The sequence below is a fragment of the Salmo trutta genome, chromosome 2 (genome assembly GCF_901001165.1).
Source record: "Salmo trutta chromosome 2, fSalTru1.1, whole genome shotgun sequence".
Lineage (NCBI taxonomy): Eukaryota > Metazoa > Chordata > Actinopteri > Salmoniformes > Salmonidae > Salmo > Salmo trutta.
In genome coordinates, this window is record NC_042958.1 from 7,329,583 (window position 1) to 7,353,826 (window position 24,244).

The 24,244-nt window shown below is 42.6% G+C and overlaps 1 protein-coding gene across 2 annotated transcripts; it reads right to left on the reverse strand.

Annotated features, from left to right (window-relative positions):
- Window positions 1-213: 213 nt before the first annotated feature.
- Window positions 214-23,620, reverse strand: LOC115149592 (polyadenylate-binding protein 2). Of its 2 annotated transcripts, none has more exons than XM_029692548.1 (7): window positions 23,108-23,620; window positions 21,349-21,457; window positions 21,067-21,134; window positions 19,567-19,673; window positions 6,597-6,684; window positions 5,880-6,034; window positions 214-808 (listed from the first exon to the last, which is right to left on the reverse strand). In XM_029692548.1, exons 1-7 carry the CDS (start codon window positions 23,252-23,254, stop codon window positions 622-624), a joined length of 861 nt encoding a protein of 286 aa, XP_029548408.1. In that variant the 5' UTR covers window positions 23,255-23,620; the 3' UTR covers window positions 214-621. The 2 variants fall into 2 exon arrangements, with proteins under 2 accessions (XP_029548408.1, XP_029548413.1); XM_029692553.1 differs by lacking the exon at window positions 214-808 and adding an exon at window positions 1,343-1,719 and having other exon boundaries at window positions 23,108-23,618.
- Window positions 23,621-24,244: the final 624 nt, after the last annotated feature.

A 24,244-nucleotide genomic window follows, 5' to 3' on the forward strand; every position in this document is an offset into this window, starting at 1 on the left:
CCTCTGAAAACACAATATTCTGCATTTCGCACCTTTAAAGAACAGAAAGACATTTGAAACTATACTGATTAAAAATACTGCAGAATGTCAGTCATTGGGTTCAGAATTCTCCAAGCTTTACTTTCAAGAACTGATTTTAAAATGCTTTTGTAACTAGGGACAAATCACAAACAAATTAATAATTTTTACACAACGTCTTTATTTTTTTTCTTATTTTTTTTCTAATTACAGACTAATGGGTTAAAAATAAAAAAAAGCAAAACATCTTTTTTTTGTTTAACCCACTCTCCCGTTTCAAAAAATTCAAACCTCTCCACACAAACCCACCCCTACCCCATCTAAAATAAAAGCTCCGCCCCTCTCGGCTATTAAATTAAATCGATGCCTTTAGCCCCACCCCTAGTCCTCGACAAGCCGTGGCTGCACTATGCACTGTTAAAGACACGCCCTGGAACCGCCCCCACCCCTTATCTGGTCCGGTCTTTCTCACTCCAATTAAAACAGCTGCTGCCATCTTGACTAGCTCTCGCTATATAAATATGTGTGGTTGTCTGGTTGTGTGGTGTCTGAAGTGTGTGTGGGCCTAGTATGTGTGAGTGCGTGCCGGGTGAGTAAGTCAACTCAACGCTTGTTGTAGTAAACGCCCCCTGCGGTGGCCCTGTGGTCGCCCTGACCCCCTCCCCCCCACACAGACAGGATTGGGTGAGTGTGCATAGCAGGAGCAGAGAGAGAGAGAGACCCTGCCGAGACATTGGGGGGCGCTGCGGCCACCGGAGGAGGTGTTGTCAGCCTCCACTGGTCCTGAAACCTGAAACGACAAGAAGTGGTCTAATATACACAGAGAGGAGAGAAGGAGAAAGAGATGAGAGCAGAAGAGGTGAAGGACAAAATGGTAGGAGCAGCAGCACAGAAAGGCAGAGGGGTGCAAGAAGAGGGGGAAAAAGTTTGAAGCCTACAAAAAACAAAACAGAAAAGTTGGCAGAGCTCTGGCCATGCCTTCTTGGGGTGAATGCTACAGACTAAAGGTACAATAGACCAAAAAAATAAATCAAAAACTATAAAAAATATATATAAAAAACAAAATGACCCACTGAACAGAAGTCACAGCTGTTAAGATACTGAACACAAGAGAGCGTGAGATGGAACCAGAGGGAGAAGATGGTAGCAAAAGTAGCGAGAGTTAAGGAGTGGGGTGAGTTCGTAACTGATCAGAGAACAGAAAGACAAAGAAATGAAAACTCCCAACACCACAACTTAAAAAATAACATTCTTGCTCTTGGAAGTTTAACATGTATGGTACACAAAAAAAAATAAAAAATTAAACATTCCTTTCTCGTCGATGTTTGCTTTTTCGAATGCAAGCATTTGGGGGCTGTGTTGGGTGTGAGGGTCACAGCCAGACAAAGGAGACAAATCTGCAGCCTGAGATAACATCTTCTCAAAAAAGAAATGCCACCAAATCTCCGACGGCCATCAGATACATTACCAGGGTGACCGCACCACCTCCGCACACGCACGCTCACACACAAGCACACACTGTGGCCAGTCAGTCAGTCTGTCCAGGAGAATACTGGTATTATTATTATTATTTTTTTTCATCTTTTTTTTTTCTTCTCAGTGTTTTTTCCTGGGACTTTTTTTGTATGGGGACATGGGGTGATAGTAGGGGGTTGGGGGTATTAGTAAGGGGAATACCACGATGTCGTTCGCCCTCGGCCCCTGGAAAAGAGAGAGAAAAAGAGGGTGAGTTTCTTGATTGGCTTAAAGACGGACACCAATTTTAGGGTGTGTAGTGTGGTTGTTAGTGTGCAGATAGAAAGGGGCCTGGTGAGAAGTCAATCCGGTGTAAACTGAGGGGTAAAATATATGTATGAATAATTGTTTTAAGTATACAGAAATTGTTGGTAGGATGACATGTATACCATCTTAATGGTATTGTGCCTTTCTTTGATAAGTGTTGAATTACCACAATTTCAAATTATTACGAATAAGAATTAACAGTACAGAAAGAAGCAGAGAACAGCTTCGCCAACAGTAAAATATCTGATTCTGAGATTATACAGGACTATAGAAATAATGGTGTGGTGTGTGGGACAGTGAAGCGCTCTCTCCCTCTTTCTCTCTCCCTCTTTCTCTCTCTCTCTCTGTGCGAGAGCGGCCCCCCCCTCCCCGAGATCGCTGTTGGGAGAGACCCTGAGGACAGAAGCCTCCATTTTCACCCCACAGAAGAGTCAAAGTCATTCACATGGCACATGCTAGGAAGGGCAACACATAGCTTCAGCACGCAGACTTGACTGACCCGGCTCCTGACAACCTGGACTTCACCGTCACTCAAACAGCATCAAAGCTCAACCACTCACACAACAGGGTTTCCATTAGGAAAATGTGGAGCCGGACATTTGACCAGCAACATTTAAAACATTTTTACCGGATGTTTGAGAACTGTACTGGACCCATATGCACTGGGTGAGTGACCTAATTAATGCATTCACCCACGGTGCTCAAAATGACAGAAAGCACATTTTGAATACAGTAATTCATATCAACAAGACAACTAAGAGCAAAATCACTAGCCTGTGTCAATCTACTATAGTAGACAACCTCTGTTGGTCAGCTTGTGAAGAAAGAAACAGCCTATTCCAAAACAGTTCTGGGACGACAGATCCCAAATTCATACAACCAGTAGGCCTAGGCTACATAATACAAACATTCAAAGCAATGAGTCTGATGCAAAAGATCAGAACGTTTCGCTTAAAATGTTGATTAACTATTATATCCTCAGATTATAAGCGCAGCAATGCGCACAAGGCAGTAGGCTATACATGAATGCTCATCCCATAATGCAATTGGCAGGAAAACACCGTTGTAAAAAATGGCAATGCACAAGCGAGCGGTTTGATGTGACAAATGAAAATCTAGTAGAGCTTTAGAGAGAGATCTAATAAGCTCATAATATGTAGCAAAACATTCCGGTTTCAAACAACTCTGTTTTCAGAATGCATTCTGCCTCCAGGCCATCGCAAAGTGGAGCGACGCACTGCTGAAGCCTGCCTTCCGTTGCCGTTTGACGACGCATTTAAAAACTGAGGAAAATACGACCGCCGAAAAATAGTTTTGAACCGTCATCCAACTCGGGAACTGAGGAGTCTAAATCTCCGACGTCATGGTTTCACCTCGTATTCCCAGCTGTTTTGAAAGCACCACAAGATGCAGCATCTCGCTCGGACCGACAGATTTTACACTCAAAGGCTCTGTACAGGTAGACGTGTGATAAATAAATATACTGTACACGTGCCAATTTAATTCCACTAAATTATACAAATTAACCTATAGACCAATAAGAATGACCAGTTAAATGCATTTACATCAATTAATAGGTAAAAAAAAAAAAAAAAAAAAAAAGCATTATCCCACAATGTGATTTTTTTGTTCTCCCGGACAATTGGTCAGCACCAATTTTATTTCGCCTTTTTTCTAAAAAAGAACAACCAGACAAAAGCTGCCTATTACCAGCTAACAGAAACCCTGTCTCACACACACACACACACCACGACCATCAAACCCAGGCATCCAGTACCCACAAACACACAGGTCATATCAGTAGAAACCAAATGGTTAGAATGCTGTGGTCAAAATCAGGCTGCAGGAATGAACTCTCCATTCTGGAAGTGAAGGTGGGAATGTCTGACCAAGGGAACATCTAGCCTGTGTGTCTGATGCACCAATGTGTAGTTAACACAGTTGGTTTTAGGAGCAAGCCAAAGCATCTAGACTCCTGCTTTTCATCTCCCTATAGCAGAGCCACCTGTTCCCAGGCTAGTCTATGTCTGAGCTATGTGTATGAGAGTGGTGGGCCAAATCATTTACACTCACCAGGATGTCATCCTTACAAAATGTGTTAAAAATAGGACTTCAAAAGTCAAGCCCTTCTAAAAGATCTTATCGTTCAGTGATTGACGATCATATCAACTCCCATAGAGGGGCCAATGAGGCACTACTACATAGGACTAAACTGACACCATTGGTCTAGTAGTGAGTGGAAAGGTTGGTCCATTGGTCAGAATCTGTCAGTTGGTGAGGATGCTCATTGTGCTTGCCCTGCAGCCCCTCTTCTCAGCAATGCTTATAAAAAAAATTAAAAAATTAAAAAATTTAAAAAAACAGGACATGGGCCCAGAGACAGAGCTCCAGCGTGAGGCCCACTGTGAGCGCTCAATGAGTCAGCACGGGAACCCCCCTCTCACCTCACACTGAGAGACACAGCAGGACACACACTCCAGGGAGACACACCAGACTCCCAGTGCACAGCGCTTTGATCCACTCCAGGTTTTACATACATAGGGGGCAAGCTTTTGTACAGATTGAAAACAAATCCAGATACCAGGGGTGTTGCTTTTGAAAAGGTCACAGGCAAAACACGGCTCTGGAGCACCTGGCCCAGGACAGGTGTACACACAGCTGTCCCAGGACAGGTGTACACACAGCTGTCCCAGGACAGGTGAACACACAGCTGGCCCAGGACAGGTAAACACACAGCTGGCCCAGGACAGGTGAACACACAGCTGGCCCAGGACAGGTGAACACACAGCTGGCCCAGGACAGGTGAACACACAGCACTGCGTTGATGAGATGGAACACAGGATGGATACAGGCTACTGCTCAACACTGGTACATCATTAGAACAACAACTATATCATAGATACACATGCCAATTAACATTCAAGCAATGCATCTACAAAGATTAACGTCTTTGCATTTAAAATCTTCACGACCAAATTAGAAAATGGAATCCGACCATTAGCACTGAACAAATGAGAACTGACATTTAATTGGAACTCTTTGCCTGTCACCTTTAACATTAAAGAGCAGCACTGTGGGAGAGATGCCCAGTCACAGTCAGTGTGTATATGTAATGTAGCTCAAAGCCATACAAACAGCCTGCCTCCCATACATGTACAGCCTGGGAGGACCTCACTGCTGTGGGCTGAGAGTTTAGCTGCCTCCTCTGAAACAGTTATAGGTGGTGCATGCAACAAGACCACACACACACACACCTCAACTAACCTACCCGACTCTCACCGGTCTCTCACCATAATCCCCCTAAAGGACCCCACCCCCCCCCCTAAAGGACCCCACCCACTCACCCCTAAAGGAACCCACCCACTCACCCCTAAAGGAACCCACCCACTCACCCCTAAAGGAACCCACCCACTCACCCCAACCCCTAAAGGAACCCACTCACCCTAACCCCCCAGTCTAAAAGGAACCCACTCACCCTAACCCCCCAGTCTCAAGGAACCCACTCACCCTAACCCCCCAGTCTAAAGGACCCCCCCCCCCCCCCCCCCTAAAGGAACCCTGTCCTCCACTCTGCTGTGGAAACACCTTCACTGATATGGCTGTAGTGATGTTCATCAATGTCAGCCACAGATTCAGTCTCCTCCCACTACAGGCAGACTTATAGACATGCTTCTCAATGATTCTATATGGCCAGTTTCAGCCCAGAGACACTTCTTGATGGACAGAGTCTAGGACAGGGGGATGCTTTGGCCATCCTCTCTCCCCCCCCGGGGCTAGCCATCCTCTTTCCCCCCCCCCCGGGGCTAGCCATCCTCCCCCTTGGGGCTAACAACGCTTGGGGGGGGGGGGGGGGGGGGGGTCCTCTTCTCTCCCCCACTACTTCTATAATCTCACTACTCAGTCTTCTGCCCTTTTACTTCTCCATCCTCCCCCCCCCGGGGCTAGCCATCCTCCCCCCCCCCGGGGCTAGCCATCCTCCCCCCCCCCCCGGGGCTAGCCATCCCCCCCCCCCCCGGGGCTAGCCATCCTCCTCCTCCCTCCGGTAATGGCCAGCTGTCTCCCAATCTCAGGGTGCTCACCTGAAGGCCCGTCCTCTGCCTCTGGGCGGTGCGTAGCCACTGTAGTAACGTGCACGTGACGAGTTAAAGTTGCCTCCTCGTGAGCGGAAGCGGGCCCGGGGGAACCCGCGGTCTGTGGTGCTGATGCCTGGCCTGTTCGTCCTCTTCACCCCCACCTGCCAGAACCAAGAGCGAAGGGAAACAGGACTCCACAGGTCAGACACTAGTACAGGACCACACACATACATACATACATACATACATACATACATACATACATACACACACACACACACACACACACACAACATAGGAAATCTAACTGAAATTCACTTCATAGACAGATGCATCGGTCAAAATCCTGAGATTGTACCAGTTCTTTAGTTGAATTGACACCGGCACTTTAATTTTTCCTACTAGTGCTGACGTTGCTGATAGCTATTGAGGAAAATGTACTTACCATGACAGATGTGGTTGTGTAACCAAACTATCTCAAGATGAATATACTAACTGTAGGTCATTCTGGATAAGTGTGTCTGCCAAATGACTCAAATGGAAATGCAATCACAGGAAGTTGGTGGCACCTTAATTGGGGAAGGGTTTGTGGTAATACCTGGAGCATAATGATCTCAAATGCATGGTTTCTCTGTTTGATGCCATTCCATTAGGTTCCAGCTATTATGAGCCGTCCTCCCCTCAGCAGCCTCCACTGATGTGTAAGCATCGTCACGTCCTTACCTTAATCTGCCTTCCTCTGAACAGAGACTCGTCCAGTGCCATGGCCGTCCTCACAGACTCCTTGTCTGAAAACTCGATATAGGCAAACCTGCAACAGCAGCAGAAATATAAAATGCGTCAGACAAGCGCAGAGAAGTGAAATATTGAAGCTATAAAGTCTCAAAGCACAATTCCCTAAACAAATGTCGACACCTTTTTTCCTCAATTCCCCTAACGAGAATAAACTGTGATTAACAGCGCTTAAAGTTGAAAAACCAGATCACTAGTTTCTACGCTCTTCAGAATAGACCCCTCCAGGCTATTAGAATAAGCTGTAACTCAACTAATGTAACATTACTGGGAATTGGAGTCACAGTGTGCAATTAACTTGTTTATTTGCAGTACTTCAGCAGTAGTGGCAAAGGCCATCATCGTAAATAAGAATTTGTTCTTAACTGACTTTCCTAGTTAAAAGGTTAAATACATTTTCAAAAATAGTAAGGTCGAAGCGCCCTCACAACGCGTAATATTTTACCGTGAACGTCCGCACGAGGCCACAAAACATTGAGTTTCCCAGGGAAGCTGTGAAGCCAGCTGTAGCCTATTGTATGATTGAGTCTCTTAAAAAGAATGTGAAACAAGGTTGTGTATGTTAACTACAGCACGATTGTGTTTGAGTCTGTTATTAAAAGAATGTGCCTGTGTAGGAAGAAAAACACCCATCTACCCTAAAACCCACATCCATCTAAATTAAAACCCACATCCATCTAAATTAAAACCCACATCCATCTAAATTAAAACCCACATCCATCTAAATTAAAACCCACATCCATCTAAATTAAAACCCACATCCATCTAAATTAAAACACGCCAATCTACCCCATCATTAAAAAAAAACAGCACATCAGCAACATTTGTTGTCAGGGAAACAATAGAACGTTCTATGCCAGAGAAGAATTCTACTGTCTGAAAAAAAGGTAGAGGCACTCATTTTAAATTTTCTTAATTTTTTTTTAGAAATTGTCAGTATCGAGCTGTTACTGTAGCAGTATCCTAAGTATGAACATTGGTCGGTTAACTTGGAAATAATCCTGTTGGTGAGGGTTATGCGACCTCGGCATTCAAGAGCATCAGTCGGTGCACTTCCAGAAAGACTTAATTGTGGTCTGTCGTTCCCATCTGTAGGTGTAGCCTTCATGCACCAGGATATCCCCCCCCACCGCACTGAGGATAAATTCAGTTTCCATTGCTTGTTCTGATCCTCTGAGAATAATAAATGCTGAGGGTAGCAGTGCAAGACCTCTATTTTGATTATTAGCATATGAACGACTTGCAATTCGATTGCTAGACGATCGAAGCCATCCATCTAGTCTTTTTATTGTAATGTCGGCCTTTTACCAGATCAATCCCCCCCCCCACATTAAATGTTCTATTTTCACAACTGATCAAAATTCAGTATGCTATAATCTAGAGGCACACAAAAGTATGTGGACACCCCTTCAAATTAGTGGTTTCAGCCATTTCTGCCACACCCACAAAAAAACGAGCACACAGCCATGCAATCTCCACAGACAAACATTGGCAGTAGAATGGCCTGTACGGAAGAGCTCAGTGACTTTCAACATGGCACAGTTATAGGATACCACGTTTCCAACAAGGCAGTTTGTCAAATTTCTGCCCTGGTCAACTGTAAGCCCGCACCCGCCCGCCCATTCAGCATCACTACTCTGGACGGTTCCGACTTAGAATATGTGGACAACTACAAATACCTAGTTGTCTGGTTAGACTGTAAACTCTCCTTCCAGACTCACATTAAACATCTCCAATCAAAAAAATAAATCTAGTCGGCTTCCTATTTCGCAACAAAAGCATCCTTCACTCATGCTGCCAAACATACCCTCGTAAAACTGACTATCCTACCGATCCTTGACTTTGGCGATGTCATTTACAAAATAGCCTCCAACACTCTACTCAGCAAACTGGATGCAGTCTATCACACTGCCATCCGTTTTGTCACCAAAGCCCCATATACTACCCACCACTGCGACCTGTATGCTCTCGTTGGCTGGCCCTCGCTTCATACTCGCCAAACCCACTTGCTCCAGGTCATCTATAAGTCTTTGCTAGGTAAAGCCCTGCCTTATCTCAGCTCACTGGTCACCATAGCAGCACCCACCCGTAGCACACGCACCAGCAGGTATATTTCACTGGTCACCCCCAAAGCCAATTCCTCGTTTGGCCACCTTTCCATACAGTTCTCTGCTGCCAATGACTGGAACAAATTGCACAAAAAAATAAAAACAAACTCACAGAATCTGGAGACTCATATCTCCCTCACCAACTTTAAGCATCAGCTGTCAGAGCAGCTCACAGCCAGATCACAGCCCATCTGTAAATAGCCCAAACTACCTCATGCCCATATTGTTATTTCTTTTTGGCTCCTTTGCACCCCAGTATCTCTACTTGCACATCTATTACTCCAGTGTTTAATTGCTAAATTGTAATTATTTTGAAACTATGGCCTATTTATTGCCTTACCTACCTAATCTTACATTCGCACACACTGTATATAGATTTTTTCCTATTGTGTTATTGACTGTACATTTGTTTATTCCATGTGTAACTGTTGTTTGTGTCAAACTGCTTTGCTTCATCTTGGCCAATCACAGTTGTAAATGAAAGTTATTCTCAACAGGCCTACCTGGTTAAATAATTGTTTGTAAAAAGTGCTGTTATTGTAAAGTGGAAACTTCTAGGAGCAACAATGTTTCTGCCGCGAAGTGGTAGGCCACACAAGCTCACAGAACGGGACCATCAAGTTTTGAAGCACACAAAAATTGTATGTCTTAGGTTGCAACACTCATTACCAAGTTGCAAACTGCCTCTGGAAGCAACATCAGCACAAGAACTGTTCGTCGGGAGCTTCATGAAATGGGTTTCCATGGCCGAGCAGCCGCAGATCACAATGCCAAGCGTCAGCTGGAGTGGTGTAAAGCTCGCCACCATTGGACTCCGGAGCAGTGGAAACACGTTCTCTGGAGTGATGAATCACGCATCACCTTCTGGCAGTCCAACAGACAAATCTGGGTTTGGCGGATGCCAGGAGAACGTTACCTGCCCTAATGCATAGTGCCAACTGTAAAGTTTGGTGGAGGAGGAATAATGGTCTTGGGCTGTGTTTGGGGAAGGCCCTTCCCTGTTTCAGCATGACAATACCCCCATGCACAAAGCGAGGTCCATACAGAAATGGTTTGTTCAGATCGGTGTGGAAGAACTTGACTGGCCTGCATAGAGCCCTGACCTCAACCGCATTGAACACCAATGAGATGAATTGGAACGCCGACTGCGAGCCAGGCCTAATTGCTCAACATCAGTGTCTGACCTCACTAATGCTCATGGTTGAGTAAATAGGCCTACAAGGAAACTCTACGAATTTCGACAACGTCGAGTGTAGGAGGGGGTCTGTGCACAGTGTAGTACCTTCCAAAGTTTGGCTCTAGCACAAGACAAGGGTGGTGTGGGGGTGCTAGCTGTTCCCACAGACTTAAGTCATTGAGCTAACAACTTTTTAAAAGCAGAATTCTGCACTGTACAGAACCCCTGCTCTTATGACCAACTGAATACAGGCCAAAGCTACAATCCCTTGTGGATTTAACAAGTTACAATTTCAAATCAGTGTAGATGGAGAAGAGAGAGAGTGAGAAAAATCAATGATGTGAGCCATTCAGAGGGTGAATAGGCAAGACAAAACAGGGTATGGTAGCAGGTGCACTGGTTTGAGTGTCTCAAGAACTGCAACGCTGCTGGGTTTTTCATGCGCAAAGGTTTCCCATGTGTATCAAGAATGGCCCACCACCCAAAGGACATACAGCCAAATTGTGGGAAACATTGGAGTCAACATGGACCAGGGATGCTGGACCAATACTTCCCACAGAACACCTTGTGGAGTCCATGCCCCAACGAATTAAGGCTGTTCTGAAGTAAAAGGGTGCAACTCAATATTAGGAAGGTGTTAATGTTTTGTTGCGTGTGTGCGTGTGCGTGTGTGTGTGTATAAAAATGTACTTAATTTTTGGCAGCGGTGGTAAGAAATGTATATAGAGGAATTAAATTAATATAGGGGAACACTGACACTAGTCATGAATTGTGCATTGTGTGCATGGCTTATGTCAGAAAAGAAAACCTTTGTGCTCCATTACAGCTGGGACAATAAACCGGAAATTGACACCGGACATTTACCGCAGGCATTTTGCTGATATCGTTTATTGCGATAAGATGCCTAGACTAGATAAATGTGAAGTTCGAAACGATAACACGTGGTCTGCAGTTGTGAGGCCAGTTGGAAATACTGCCAAATTCTCTAAAACAAAGTTGGAGGTGGCTTAACAATCAATTTTCCCAGCAACAGCTCTGGTGAACATTCCTGCAGTCAGCATGCCAATTGGGCACTCCCTCAACTTGAGACGTGCAGTTTTGTTACGCAACACAATGCCACATTTTAGCGTGGCCTTATTGCCCCAGCACAAGGTGAACCTGTGTAAGGCTCATGCTGTTTAATCAGCTTCTTGACATGCCACATCTGTCAGGTGGATGGATTATCTTGTCAAAGGAGAAATGCATACCCATTGAGATGTAAACTAAATTGTGCACAAAATGAGAGAAATAAGCTTTTTGTGCATATGGAACATTTCTGGGATCTTTCATTTCAGCTCATGAAACCAACACATGTTGCGTTTATATATTTTCTGTTTAAAGGATCATAAAAATTAAAACGCTGGTGCAGTTTAGTGTTAGAAACTTGTTCTATTTATCGTTATCGCATAAATGTAGGCAATTGATTATGAGAATCCCCCCCCCCATATCACCCAGCTCTATGCACTATAGCTGTCAGTCCACTTTACACCATGTGGACCTTAAGGTCTAACCAAGCAAGGGAAGGAACGCTAAATTAGTCATACAAGCAAGCAAGCAAGCAAGCAAGCACGTGCTCCAATAAGCATCCAGTGCACTGCCAAAGCATGTGCTAGTTTACCAAAGAAACAGCTTAGCTAAGAAGGTCTATGAGCAATGTGATAAAATACGGTGGTGTTGGATGAACACAGATCTGTAACGTTAAATAAAAAATAAAAAATAATCCAACAACGCTGTGTGTGACTCAGTGGCACATGGATGATCAACATCGACTTGGTGAGCATATAGATTTAGGCTGGAGGCCTTACCTATTCTTTATGCTCACACTGCTCTAGATCAGTGGCACATGGATGATCAACATAGACTTGGTGAGCATGTAGATTTAGGCTGGAGGCCTTACCTATTCCTTATGCTCACACTGCCTTTCACAAGCCTAGTCTGAAGGTAGCCGGGTATCAATATAAAAAAAGAATACGTTTTTTTGGAGATCGTGCCTAAAATAAAGGGTTAAATACATGTAAAAAGAGAAATTGTTTCCTGATCTTTTTTCTCTCTCTTTTTTTTAACTGTTCATCCATGTATGAAGCTGTTAATCAATGTGTTCCTATGGGCTAATAGCCGTATGGACCAATTCAATGTTTCAAACAATTTTATATTTTTTGATACATTAAGGGGTCCTAAAATATAAAAACAATAGCTAAACGAGCCTTGGTATGACCTTCTTAAAACAATTCCATGTTAGCTTAGTAGAACCCCCATCACGTCACAGAGCAACACTTCATATTTTGAAGCATGGTGATGGCTGTATCATGTTATGGGTATGCTCGTCATCGGCAAGGACTAAGGAGTTTTTACAGAAAGAAAAGAAACAGAAAAGAGCTAAGGACCGGTAAAATCCTACAGGAAAACCTGGTTCAGTCTGCTTTCCAACAGATACTGGGAGACAAAAATCAACAGGACAATAATCTAAAACACAAGGTCAAATATACACACAAGTTGTTCACCAAGAGAACATTGAATGTTCCTGAGCGGCCTAGTTACAGTTGACTTAAATTGGTTTGAAAATCTATTGCAAGACTTTCAAATGGCTGTCTAGCAATGACCAACAACCAACTTGACAGAGCTGGAAGACTTTAAAAGAATACAAAATGGGCAAATATTGTACAATCTAGGTGTGTAAAGCTCTTAGAGACTTAGATGTAATTAGAGAACGACCCATATGCATTTTTCTTTTAGGGCCGATGCAGATTTGAGGGTCAAGGAGGTCGCTATTCAATATCATTTGAAAATATTTAGGACAATTTCCCAGAGACGGCTATGTACGCATTTAAAATCCAACAATGATTTTTTTTTACCAAACTACATAACATGTTAATAATTTTACTTGAATGTTAAAATCTCCTGATAAACTGGGTAAGTTAAGATTGAATAGGCCTACTCACAATACAGGTGAATGCATATTTAATAGGAATGTGTGCATGCGTCGAGTTATAGAGCTTGTTTTGCCTGATTAGTGGAGTCTGTTTTCCTTCAACAACATTTGCGTCGAAGCATCACTCCAGCATGTCACGCCTGTATGGAAAGACATAGGCACTGCTGTTAGTTTGACAATATAAAAGAACATCTATTCAATGCAAATGGCGCCAGCGTAACATCATGATTTGTGATCACTGATGCAACTAGTATTTGTCATTTTCCGTGATCGGGAAAAGTTCAGCCATCTGTCAAGAAATGGGTGGGTTGCAACTTGAAATATTGCTACGATTGGATAGAGCAAGGAAGGAAGTAACTCCACTCCTTTTCACATCTCATTTCACTTTCTGGTGTTTACTGCGAAAACTAGCTAAATGGCAATGACATTTCCTACCAAACCATAAATGTGCATAATATCTGACAAGGAGAGCGACAGTAGGGGGAAGAGAAGAAAAAGAAATCCAGCGACAATGCACATTCTGTCTGAATTACTGAAATATGCCAATAGTTTTAGACGTGAGAACGCACAATCCCGAGGACTGGAGTTGCCCAGGCCTGCTCTATTGCATACATGTCTAACGGCACGTCGACGTAAGCCATTAGTGAATTACCTAAATAAATATTTGCAACAGGAGTTTGATTTTGGTCACTGTGTCAATTCATCCATGTCTCAAGATTGCACCTTTTGTGTTGGAGAATGAACTAGCTTGCTGCTGGTTTTCCCAGTTAGACATTCCTCAGCATTGTGCAGTGCGCATGGTTCAGGCGGTGAGTGGCGGCTGGCATAGCAGCAGTTTTGCTATGTAGCGGGACTATCAGCAAAGCAGATAGACTAGAAAAAGCCAATATTGGCCCGGCCGATTAACAGTCGTTCTCTAGCTGTAGACGCTGCCAAAAGGTGATTCTAACACGTATTGACTCAGGAGCTTGAATATCTGGTGTTATATTTTCCATAAAAAAATTAATCCTTCCACTTTGACAGAGTATTTTGTGTATATTGCTGACAAAAATAAATGATTCCATTTTATTACTACTTTGTAACAATCAAAGTCAACGGGTGTGAATACTTTCTGAAGGCACTGTACATCCATGTGAATTAAAGTGGGCTACTTTGCTAACCTGCACATTGAGTGTAGACAATTACAATCTAGTAACGTACGCTGTGTATACTCATTCCTCTAGACCAGGTATGTCCAAATTGGGGTACACAATGGCGTCAAGGGTACGCCATATAAATGTGATTCACGTTCATTTGTTGAAAAAAAATAACATTTCACATTATCTAACAGCTCATTTATATTTTTCCAACGGGGCTGTACATTTGGGTGAGGTTTTTCGCTCGCCTGAGTAGCCTCGTTTCACTGCCAAAAATAAAATTAAACCATCTAGTGTTCTGCAAAATAACACCAATGTCAGATACAGGAAGTCAAATAATTAACATCCAATCACATTAACCGTTACTCTCTCGCAGGAATTCCACTAACGGTCCGTATGTAGCCAAACGTAGCTGCTGCTCATTTAATTTGCTCAAAAATTGATAAAAACGTTTAAAAATATATTTTTTTAAATAGTAAGGACCGCGTCTACAGAGACATACCAGATCTACTGGTAGTACTGCTAGTACCAGCAGTACTACACCTGCACCTGTCAATGACAAGTTGCCCTGCTTCCAAAAGCACATCCAATGTTGGCATCAGTAATTCTACATTTGTTGTTAGCCCAGCTAGCATGGACACTGACCGTTGTGAATCTGATGCAGCAGAAGAGCTACTGACCCTTTACCAGGGAAAGCACCGAACAGATACAGACGTTGGACCATCAAAGAGGCGCAAATATGATGAGAACTACATTGATTTGGGGTTCACTTATATTGGGAGTAGTGCCTTTCCTCAGCCACAGTGTGTTATATGTGCAAAAGTACGATCTCACAACTCAATGAAGCCTTCCCTGTTGTGCAGACATTTAGAAACAAAACATGCCAATTTGAAAACTAAGCCACGGGAGTTTGAGCGAGAATTAAGATGACGTTTGAGTAGTAAGACATGTATAAAAGCAACAGATACCATTAACAAGGGGCTAGAAGAGTCTTATATGGTGAGCTACCGAGTGGCTAGGACAGGCAAGCCCCATACTATTGTGGAAGACTTAATTCTTCCTACTGCCGTGGATATGGCTGGGAAAATGCTGGGGGAAAAGGCCAAAAACAACTATACAGACAACGACTTCATCAAACAACACTGTTTCACGACACATCAGTGACATGGCAGGAGATGTTGAAGCAATTACGGCTCTTCTGCAAAGCACTGGAAACCAGGAGAGGACTTTTTTTTAAGTACTGAACAGCTTTTTGACATCAAAAGGACTTGTGGTCAAGATGTGTTGGTATCTGTACTGATGGCGCAAAAGCCATGAGAGGGAGACATAGTGGAGTGGTAACGCCCATGCAAACAGTTGCTCCCGACGCCACTTGGGTACACTGCAGCAACCACCGAGAGGCTCTTGCTGCCAAGGGAATGCCTGACAGCTTGAAAGACATTTTGGACACAGTGAAAATGGTTAACTTTGTTAAAGCAAGGCCCCTGAACTCTCGTGTATTTTCTGCACTATTCAATGATATGGGTAGCAACCACGTAATGCTTTTACAACACAGAAGTGCTCTGGTTATCAAGGGACAAAGTATTGACATGTCGCTCAATTAAATAAATACAATTTTAAAAAACAAGCTTATAATGTTCTTTAATGACCATAATTTTCACTTGGCTGACCGCTTGCACGATGACGAGTTTCTGACACGACTGGCCTATCCGGGTGATGTTTTTTCACGCCTGAATGATCTGAATCTAGGATTACAGGGACTCTCCGCAACTATATTCAATGTGCGGGACAAAATTGAGGCTATGATTAAGAAGTTGGAGCTCTTCTCTGGCTGCATTAACTAGGACAACACACAGGTCTTTCAAATCATTGTATAATTGTTTGTGTGCAAATGAACTCAAGCTTACAGACGATGTCAAATGTGATTATAGCGAAGCACCTGAGTGAGTTGGTGCGCAAATAAGCAGGTTCTTTCCAAAACGGATGACACAAACAACTGGATTCGTTATTCCTTTCATGCCCTGCATCCAGTCCACTTACCGATATCTGAACAAGAGAGCCTCATTGAAATTGCAACAAGCGGTTCTGTGAAAAATTAATTTAAAAGCAGAAGCCACTACCAGATTTCTGGATTGGGCAACGCTCAGAGTATCCTGCCTTGGCAAATCGTGCTGTTAAGACATCGATCCCCTTGGCAACCACTTACCTATGTGTGAGTGGTTTCTCGGTCCTCACTAGCATGAAAACTAAATACAGGCACAGACTGGAAAATTATGACAGACGCTCTCCAATACAACATTGCAGAGTTATGTGCATCCTTTCAAGCACACCCTTCTCATTAACTTCTCTAGGGTAGGGGGCAGTATTTTGACATCCGGATGAAAGGCGTGCCCGTTTGAATGATGTCTGAGTGTAACAGAACTCATATGGCAGGCAAAAACCTGAGAAATCCAACCAGGAAGTGTGGAAATCTGAGGTTTGTAGTTTTTCAAGTGATTGCCTATACAGTATACAGTGACTTAGGGTTCATTTTGCACTTCCTAAGGCTTCCACTAGATGTCAAAAGTCTTTAGAATGTTGTTTCATGCTTCTACTGTGAATAGGGAGAGAACAAGAGCTCCTGGAAGTACATGAATGAGAAAATGACATGACCTCAGTGGCGCGCGAGAGTTAGCTGTGTTCCTTTTCTTTTTTGAAGACATTGGAATATTACTGAAGATTTATGTTAAAAACATCCTAAAGATATATGCTATACATCGTTTGACATATTTCTACGAACGTAAATATAACTTTTTTTTTTTTTACTTTTTGTCGTGACATTTTGCACGCGCTTCCTGCATTTGGAGTAGTGGACTGAACGCGCGAACAAAAAGGAAGTGTTTGGACATAAATTATGGACTTCATCGAACAAAACAAACATTTATTGTGGACCTGGGATTACTGGGAGTGCATTCTGATGAAGATCAAAGGTAAGTAAATATTTATAATATTATTTCTGAGTTTTGTTGACTCCACAAAATGGCGGGTTTGGTTTTGTGTCTGAACGCTGTGCTCAGATTATTGCAAAGTGTGCTTTCGCTGTGGTTTTTTTTTTTTTTAATCTGACACACTTCTCCTTAACCTGTTAGGGTATAGGGGGCAGTATTGAGAATTTTTGAAAAAATATGTGCCCATTTTTAACTGCCTATTACACCAACTCAGAAGCTAGAATATGCATATTATTGTTCAGGTTTGGATAGAAAACACCCTAAAGTTTCAAAAACTGTTTGAATGGTGTCTGTGTATAACAGAACTCATTTGGCAGGCAAAACCCTGAGACAGATTCTGACAGGAAGTGGATACCTGATGTGTTGAATTGACTTCAAGCCTATACCATTGAAAAACAAAGGGAAGGAGGAATATTTTGGCACTTCCTATTGCTTCCACAAGATGTCCCCAGCCTTTACAAAGTGTTTTGAGTGTTCTACAGTGAGATCTGACTGAAGAAGAGCCATGGAACGGCGATGGCCCATTAGACACCTGGCGTGCGATTTGATGGTGGGTACTCTCATTCCGAAACGTTTTAAAAGAGAACCCAATGGTCCGCCTTGAATTTTATTCATGTTCTGGTTAAAAAAGGCCCTAATGATTTATGCGATACAACGTTTGACATGTTTGAACGAACGAAAATATATTTTTTCCGTTCTTGAAGTGAAGTGAAGTCCGGCTGGCTTAGATCATGTGCTACAACACGGAGGTTTTTGGACATAAATGATGAGCTTTTTTGAACAAAACTACATTCGTTATGGACCTGGGATTCTTTGGAAGTGACGTCTGATGAAGAGAATCAAAGGTAATGGATTATTTACATAGTATTTTAGATTTTAGATCTCTCCAACATGGCGGTTAGTCTGTATCGCAATGCGTATTTTTCTGGCGCAGTGCTCAGATTATTGCAAAGTGTGATTTCCCAGTAAGGTTAATTTTAAATCTGGCAAGTCCATTGCGTTCAAGAGATGTAAATCTATAATTCTTTGAATGACAATATAATATTTTACCAATGTTTTCTAATATTAATTAATTATTTTGTTGTCATGACTTGACTGCCGGTATTGGAGGGAAACGATATCCTGAACATCAACGCCATAGTAAAACGCTGTTTTTAGATATAAATATGAACTTGATAGAACTAAAAATGCATGCATTGTCTAACATAATGTCCTAGGAGTGTCATCTGATGGAGATTGTAAAAGGTTAGTGCATAATTTTAGCTGATTTTATGGTTTTGGTGACGCCTGTCTTTGAATCGACAATACACTACACACAGCTATTGTCAATGTACTCTCCTAACATAACCTAACTTTATGCTTTCCCCGTAAAACCTTTTTGAAATCGGAAAACGTGGTTAGATTAAGAAGATGTTTATCTTTCAAAGGCTGTAAGTTAGTTGTATGTTTGAGAAATTTGAATTTTGACATTTATTTGGTTTCAAATTTGCCGCTCTTGAAATGCACCTGCTGTTGATAGGGTGCGCCACGGGGGGCACGCTAACGTCCCACATAGCCCCAAGAAGTTAATGCAACCGCTGTATCTATAATTCTTTGAATAACAGTTTAATATTTTATCAACGTTTATGATGAGTATTTATTAAATTGATGTGCTCATTCACCAGAAGTTTTGGGAAGCAAAACATTTCTGAACATTACACGCCAATGTAAAAATTGGGTTTTTGGATACAAATATGAACTTTATCGAGCAAAACATACATTTATTGTGTAACATGAAATCCTATGAGTGCCATCTGATGAAGATCAAAGGTTAGTGATTAATTTTAGCTGTATTTCTGGTTTTTGTGACACCTCTCCTTGCTTGGAAAATGGATGTGGTTTTTCTTGTATAGGCGCTGTCCTAACATAATCTAATGCTATGCTTTCGCCGTAAAGCCTTTTTGAAATCGGACAATGTGGTTGGATTAACGAGAAGTGTATCTTTAAAATGGGATATAATAGTTGTATGTTTGAGAAATTTGAATTATGAGATTTTTGTTGTTTTGAATTTGGCGCCCTGCTATTTCACTGGCTGTTGAATAGTGTGTCCCTGCTACCCAGAGAGGTTAACCTGTGGCGAGTTATTCACAATTTGATGAACAAATAAGGTTTTATATGTAAGATGATTAAATAAAGAGCATAATTTGATTGTTATTATTTGTGCCCTGGTCCTATAAGAGCCCTGTCACTTCACACAAGCAGGGTTGTGACAAACTCACACTCATTCTTATGTTTAATAAATGTATCGTATAGTGTGTGTGTGGCAGGCTTACAATGATGGCAAAAAAACTAAAAAATAAATTTGTGAGTGCGCTGACCCTGGTGCTAGAGGGGGTACACAGCTGGAGGTTGAATGTTTGAAGGGGTACGGGACTATAAAAAGTTTGGGAATCACTGCTCTAGATGACTGATAGAAGACGGTAGTATTGTTTACTCGCAGGCCTGTAGTGAAAGAGCACATGGAGGAACAGAGTGTAGATACGTACCCTTTGGGATGCCCTGTGAACTTGTCGCACAGGATGGTGACTCTGTTGACGGAGCCGCAGCCGTGGAAGTGGGCTTCTAGCTCCTCCGCCGTGGCGCCGTAATCCACCTGTCCACAGAGAGGGAGAACAAATGACAAACTGAGTGGCTAGTTGATTCCATATAGAGAATTCACTCAGAGCCAAAACCCCAAATTAAAAAAAGTTTATGCACAAATTCATATGAAAATCATGCACTAACGTCAACAGGACATCATGGCTGCACTGATGTCAACAAGACATTTGTGGAAATTTGAGTCAGCCCTTTGAAACTGATAGTAAATGCAAACTGATAGGCCTGACAAGGAGAATCACCACATACACATCCTTGGTTACTCTGTTTGCATGCATCTCCTTTCATGAACTATTCAATAAATATGTAGATACATGGCCTTAGTTTGAAATGACCGTGTGACTCGGGTTTGATTAAGGGAACGAATTGATGCGATTTAGTTCAATAGGAGTCTATGCACTTTTGTGTGGCATGAAGACATTTATTCCCCATTTTTAATTAAAAACTGCTGCTGATGGGCGCTCCGCCTCTGAGCTGGATCTGTCAGCTTACTTCTCTTAACTAAATGGCTGTGTGTCTCAATGGCAATGGTGTATGTAGGTACCTGAGCTGAGCCATACAGCAGACTGAGCATCTACCACCCCACTATCAGATTAGGGGTGGGGAATGTATGCTTTTTGTCCCCCCACTTATCTGAAATCACCATCACCCACTGATTCAAATTGTGAGCTGGTACTACAGCAATATTTATTAGCAAAAAAATGAAAATTACCCAGTTCATGGAAAAATGAACAAACACACTGACTGTTTAAAGCGAAACTACCAAAACGATGTATTATGTGAACCTGGACAATCTGAATGATTGAAAACTGCAATCAGCAGTTGCATCCACTCTGTTAGTCTACACAACGCCGGTAAAACTATTTCCTACAGCCTACTTGCTAACTATTAGTTGAGTGACAAGCAAATGACATTGCTTGTCATGACTAATAAAGCCTATGATTTGACATTGCGAAAGCCATTTTAGAAGCATCTGAAGACTGTAGGTGCCGCCCAGATGTTCGAATAGCCTATCAGAACAGAGATAGGCCTACCTCCTGTTGGCGCGAGCAGCTGTGTCTCCCGCGCTGTGCGCACAGTTGTTACGTGACAGTCATACACAGTTACATGCATAAAAGCTTGATAAGTTACTGAAGGAGAGGACGCATCAATTTCATCACAACAGATAAAACAATGAGTAAAAACATTAGTGAATTGGGCGATTTGTAAAAGTGAGAATGGGTTTTCTGATCGATGCATGCTTTATTTGGATTGGTTTGGGGCTCCCACTGACCAAATGCATTGGTATCTTAAACATTTTTACCAGGGACCGATGCATATTGTTGAATCGTTACATCCCTAAGAGCAACCCAAACAACATCCAAGGAGGCTAAGGGGAGGCGAAGCCTTACGTTTCCAACGTAGATTGATCTTGCGTCGGCTTCCATTTTCTCCTCGATGGACATGATGACGGGACCGGCTATTGAGAGCAAAATTCAGCAATGAGTGAAATTTCAAAATGGTGAACTAAAGAACAAACAGATATACATTTGGATGAGTCTGATATTAATCTCTGTCTTGCATCTGCTCTTTGGAAACCTCAGTGAAATAAAACATTCAGTTGGCTTTCTCAAACGTATTTTTGGAAGACATTCACCTAGGCACTTCATTACTCTTTCTTCCCACAAACTCACCTGGTGGAGGGCTAAGGTTCATCTGTTTCTCCACCTCGTTCTGTAACTCCTTCAGCTTTTCTGCTTCCTCCTCCATCTCTCGCACCCGGGCTTTGATTGCCTCCAGCTCCTGAAAAAAAAAATATATATATATATTAATAAAACAAAGAGACACCTATCAATTACAAAGACCACCACATCAGTCAGGACAGAAATCAGCTGAAAGAAAAAGAAACCAAAGGAATATATTCATCATATCCATCCGTGACCTGCATGCACGTAACACAATTGAAATTTCAGCAGCCTGAGCTGACCTCGTTTCTACACTGGCTTCTGAGTGGGAACAGCCTGGCACATGACCACTGGCTGGGTCTTTGTAACAGGCAGGACTTATTCACCATTCATTTCAGACACAGCTGCATTCCTGTTCCACATCCTCAACTAGATAACGATAGACATACACTCACTGAATGACAACATTTGCGTTGCAGTGAAATCCATTCCAGGTCTTGGGGATGTCATACATGACACCAACAACCAATAGACGAATTCAACAGCTTTGACAGGCTTCAAAATGACACTGAAATTCATGAAAACAACATGGCTTATTTGACTCGGTCATCACTGATACCGGTCTGTATTTTGTTACATATTTAGTGTCTCTTCCCTCCTGAAAATATTTTAGGGCGCAAGCCCAGCCCTAGAAAAAAAAAAGAGAAAAAAAAGCAGCGTACCCGAAGGGTGCGGGCCCAGCCCTAAAAAAATAAATTAAAAAATAAAACACTTCACCCCCACAACTGCTTTTGAACACATCCTATGTCAACTAACGCAATCACCACGTCCGTATAAAATCTAAAATATTGTAGCTATAAAAAAACATTAAAAACGCAAACCAAAAGCTTTAATTTCAAAGTATTAGCAAACCGCATCTTTGCACACAACTACAGTAATATCCATGACCCACAAATGTATCAACAGAATACTTGTACTCGAGAGTAAATCAAAAGACTACTCGTTCGCACAAAAGTGCTTGTGTTTGTGCATATCCCTCTAACGTTAAATGCCTTTAAGTGGGAAGATGAACGTGTGTCCAGGGACATGTCATGATCGCCCCAATTAGCGAAGTTAGCGAGTCGGCTCCCGCCACTATATCAAGTCCTAAATGTCCATATCAAATCGTACCTACAATAGCGCAAGTGCCGCATACCCTTTGCTAGCATTTTAGCTATATGCTGTTAGAAGGATGGCTAATGGCACATTACAACGCTTGCTTGTAGCTAGCAATGACTGTTAATTGACTATCATATTATGTATACGCTTCTATTTCTGCAGCTGTCAGCGCATGAGAAAATAAAGGAGGCGTGTTTTACCGTGAGCTGTCTCTCCGTGTCTGCAGATAGACTCGTAATGCCGCGGCTAATGGCGCCTGTCCTACCCTCGCCCCTGTCCACATCTCGGTCTCGCATTTTAGCGACGAATATTTTTTTTCCCCCCCCTCACTAGGTCGACCACTCTGCTGCAGAGAAACTACCACCGCTGCTGCGCCAACATGGCCGCCAAAAACCACGCATGTCACCACCCATTTATACTGCACTGCGTGAGCCACAATGGCGGTTATATCGACCAAGAGATAAGTCACAGTCGCATACCACCACAGGGTATATAAATATAGCTAAATCCATCTTAAAATAACGGCTTTACACCCACAATACATATCGTACAATACACATTTGTCACAACTTCAGAGAGGCTTTGGGCATAAACTATGCCCTTCACTTACCGGGTCCTCAATTGCGGCTTCTCCTTCCTCTAATCCCGGCTCCTCATCGCCAACACCCGGGTCTTCTAGTTCTGGGTGCCCTGGATCTGAGTCCAGTAGAGATTCCTCCGTCATTCCTGAGTCCAGTCCGTTACCGAACTCCGCCATCGCCCAATTCCGGTTGATCCGACCCGCCTCGTGGCTAAATCAACGTTACAGGCCACTACTAACACAGGGGGGGAGAGTGAGCGGGGCAAAGGAAGAAGGGGGAGAAAAAAACAAAAAACGGCTGAACACGCCGCTTAGGAAAGTTAACCGTGAAATAAAAGGCGAGCTTCAACTCTTGCCTCTGTCCGAACGGATTAATATATGTTACGATTTCAAAGGCTAGTGGCTACTTTAGTTTTATGTCGCGAATTTTCTAAAGATAATCTACAGTGATATTACATGAAGAAATATACATAAAATCGTGGATTCTCTTCGCGAGTGCAGTGTCCCCTCAGTTCAGAAATGGATGCCGGGGGGGGGTGGAGTTACGTATCACTGCGGGCGTAAACTCGCAATTTTATTAGTCAGTTGATGATTGTAGACACACACCCCTGCGTCTATTGGATATCTGGCAGCACATTATCTCTTTTTACCCATTTTTTTTTTTGTCTTACACTTCAAAATCTGATTCGATTAGAAATCTGTCAATCACAAAGCCCACTCCCCTATTTGTTTTGCGACCTCTGATTGCATTATCATTAAATGGCGTCTTTTTGTAGGCACTAACTCCGCCATGGATCTTTGGACAAAGCCTATGAATGAGGTAGATTGTGTTTTTGGCTAAATAACGAAATTAAAAGGTGGTAAACACAGGCTTTAAGAGATCACATTCGTTTTATTGAGAATCTTCATCAGCTAGTCATTTTTTTGTGAATTTGGAAGAATTTATGTAATTAAAAATAAAATAATCACATAGGCTTTGTTAACCGACTGCTATTATTCCTAAATCGGTGTTAACCTCAGACCTTATTTTCAACATTTATTCCCAAATCCTATTCTTTCCCCATACATTTTTCCCCATAGGGATGGCTGAACAAATATGGTGGTGGTTGATGTTATTGCAAGAAAAGTGTAGTGAGAGAAAGTGTTCCATTTACAGAGTAACTTCTA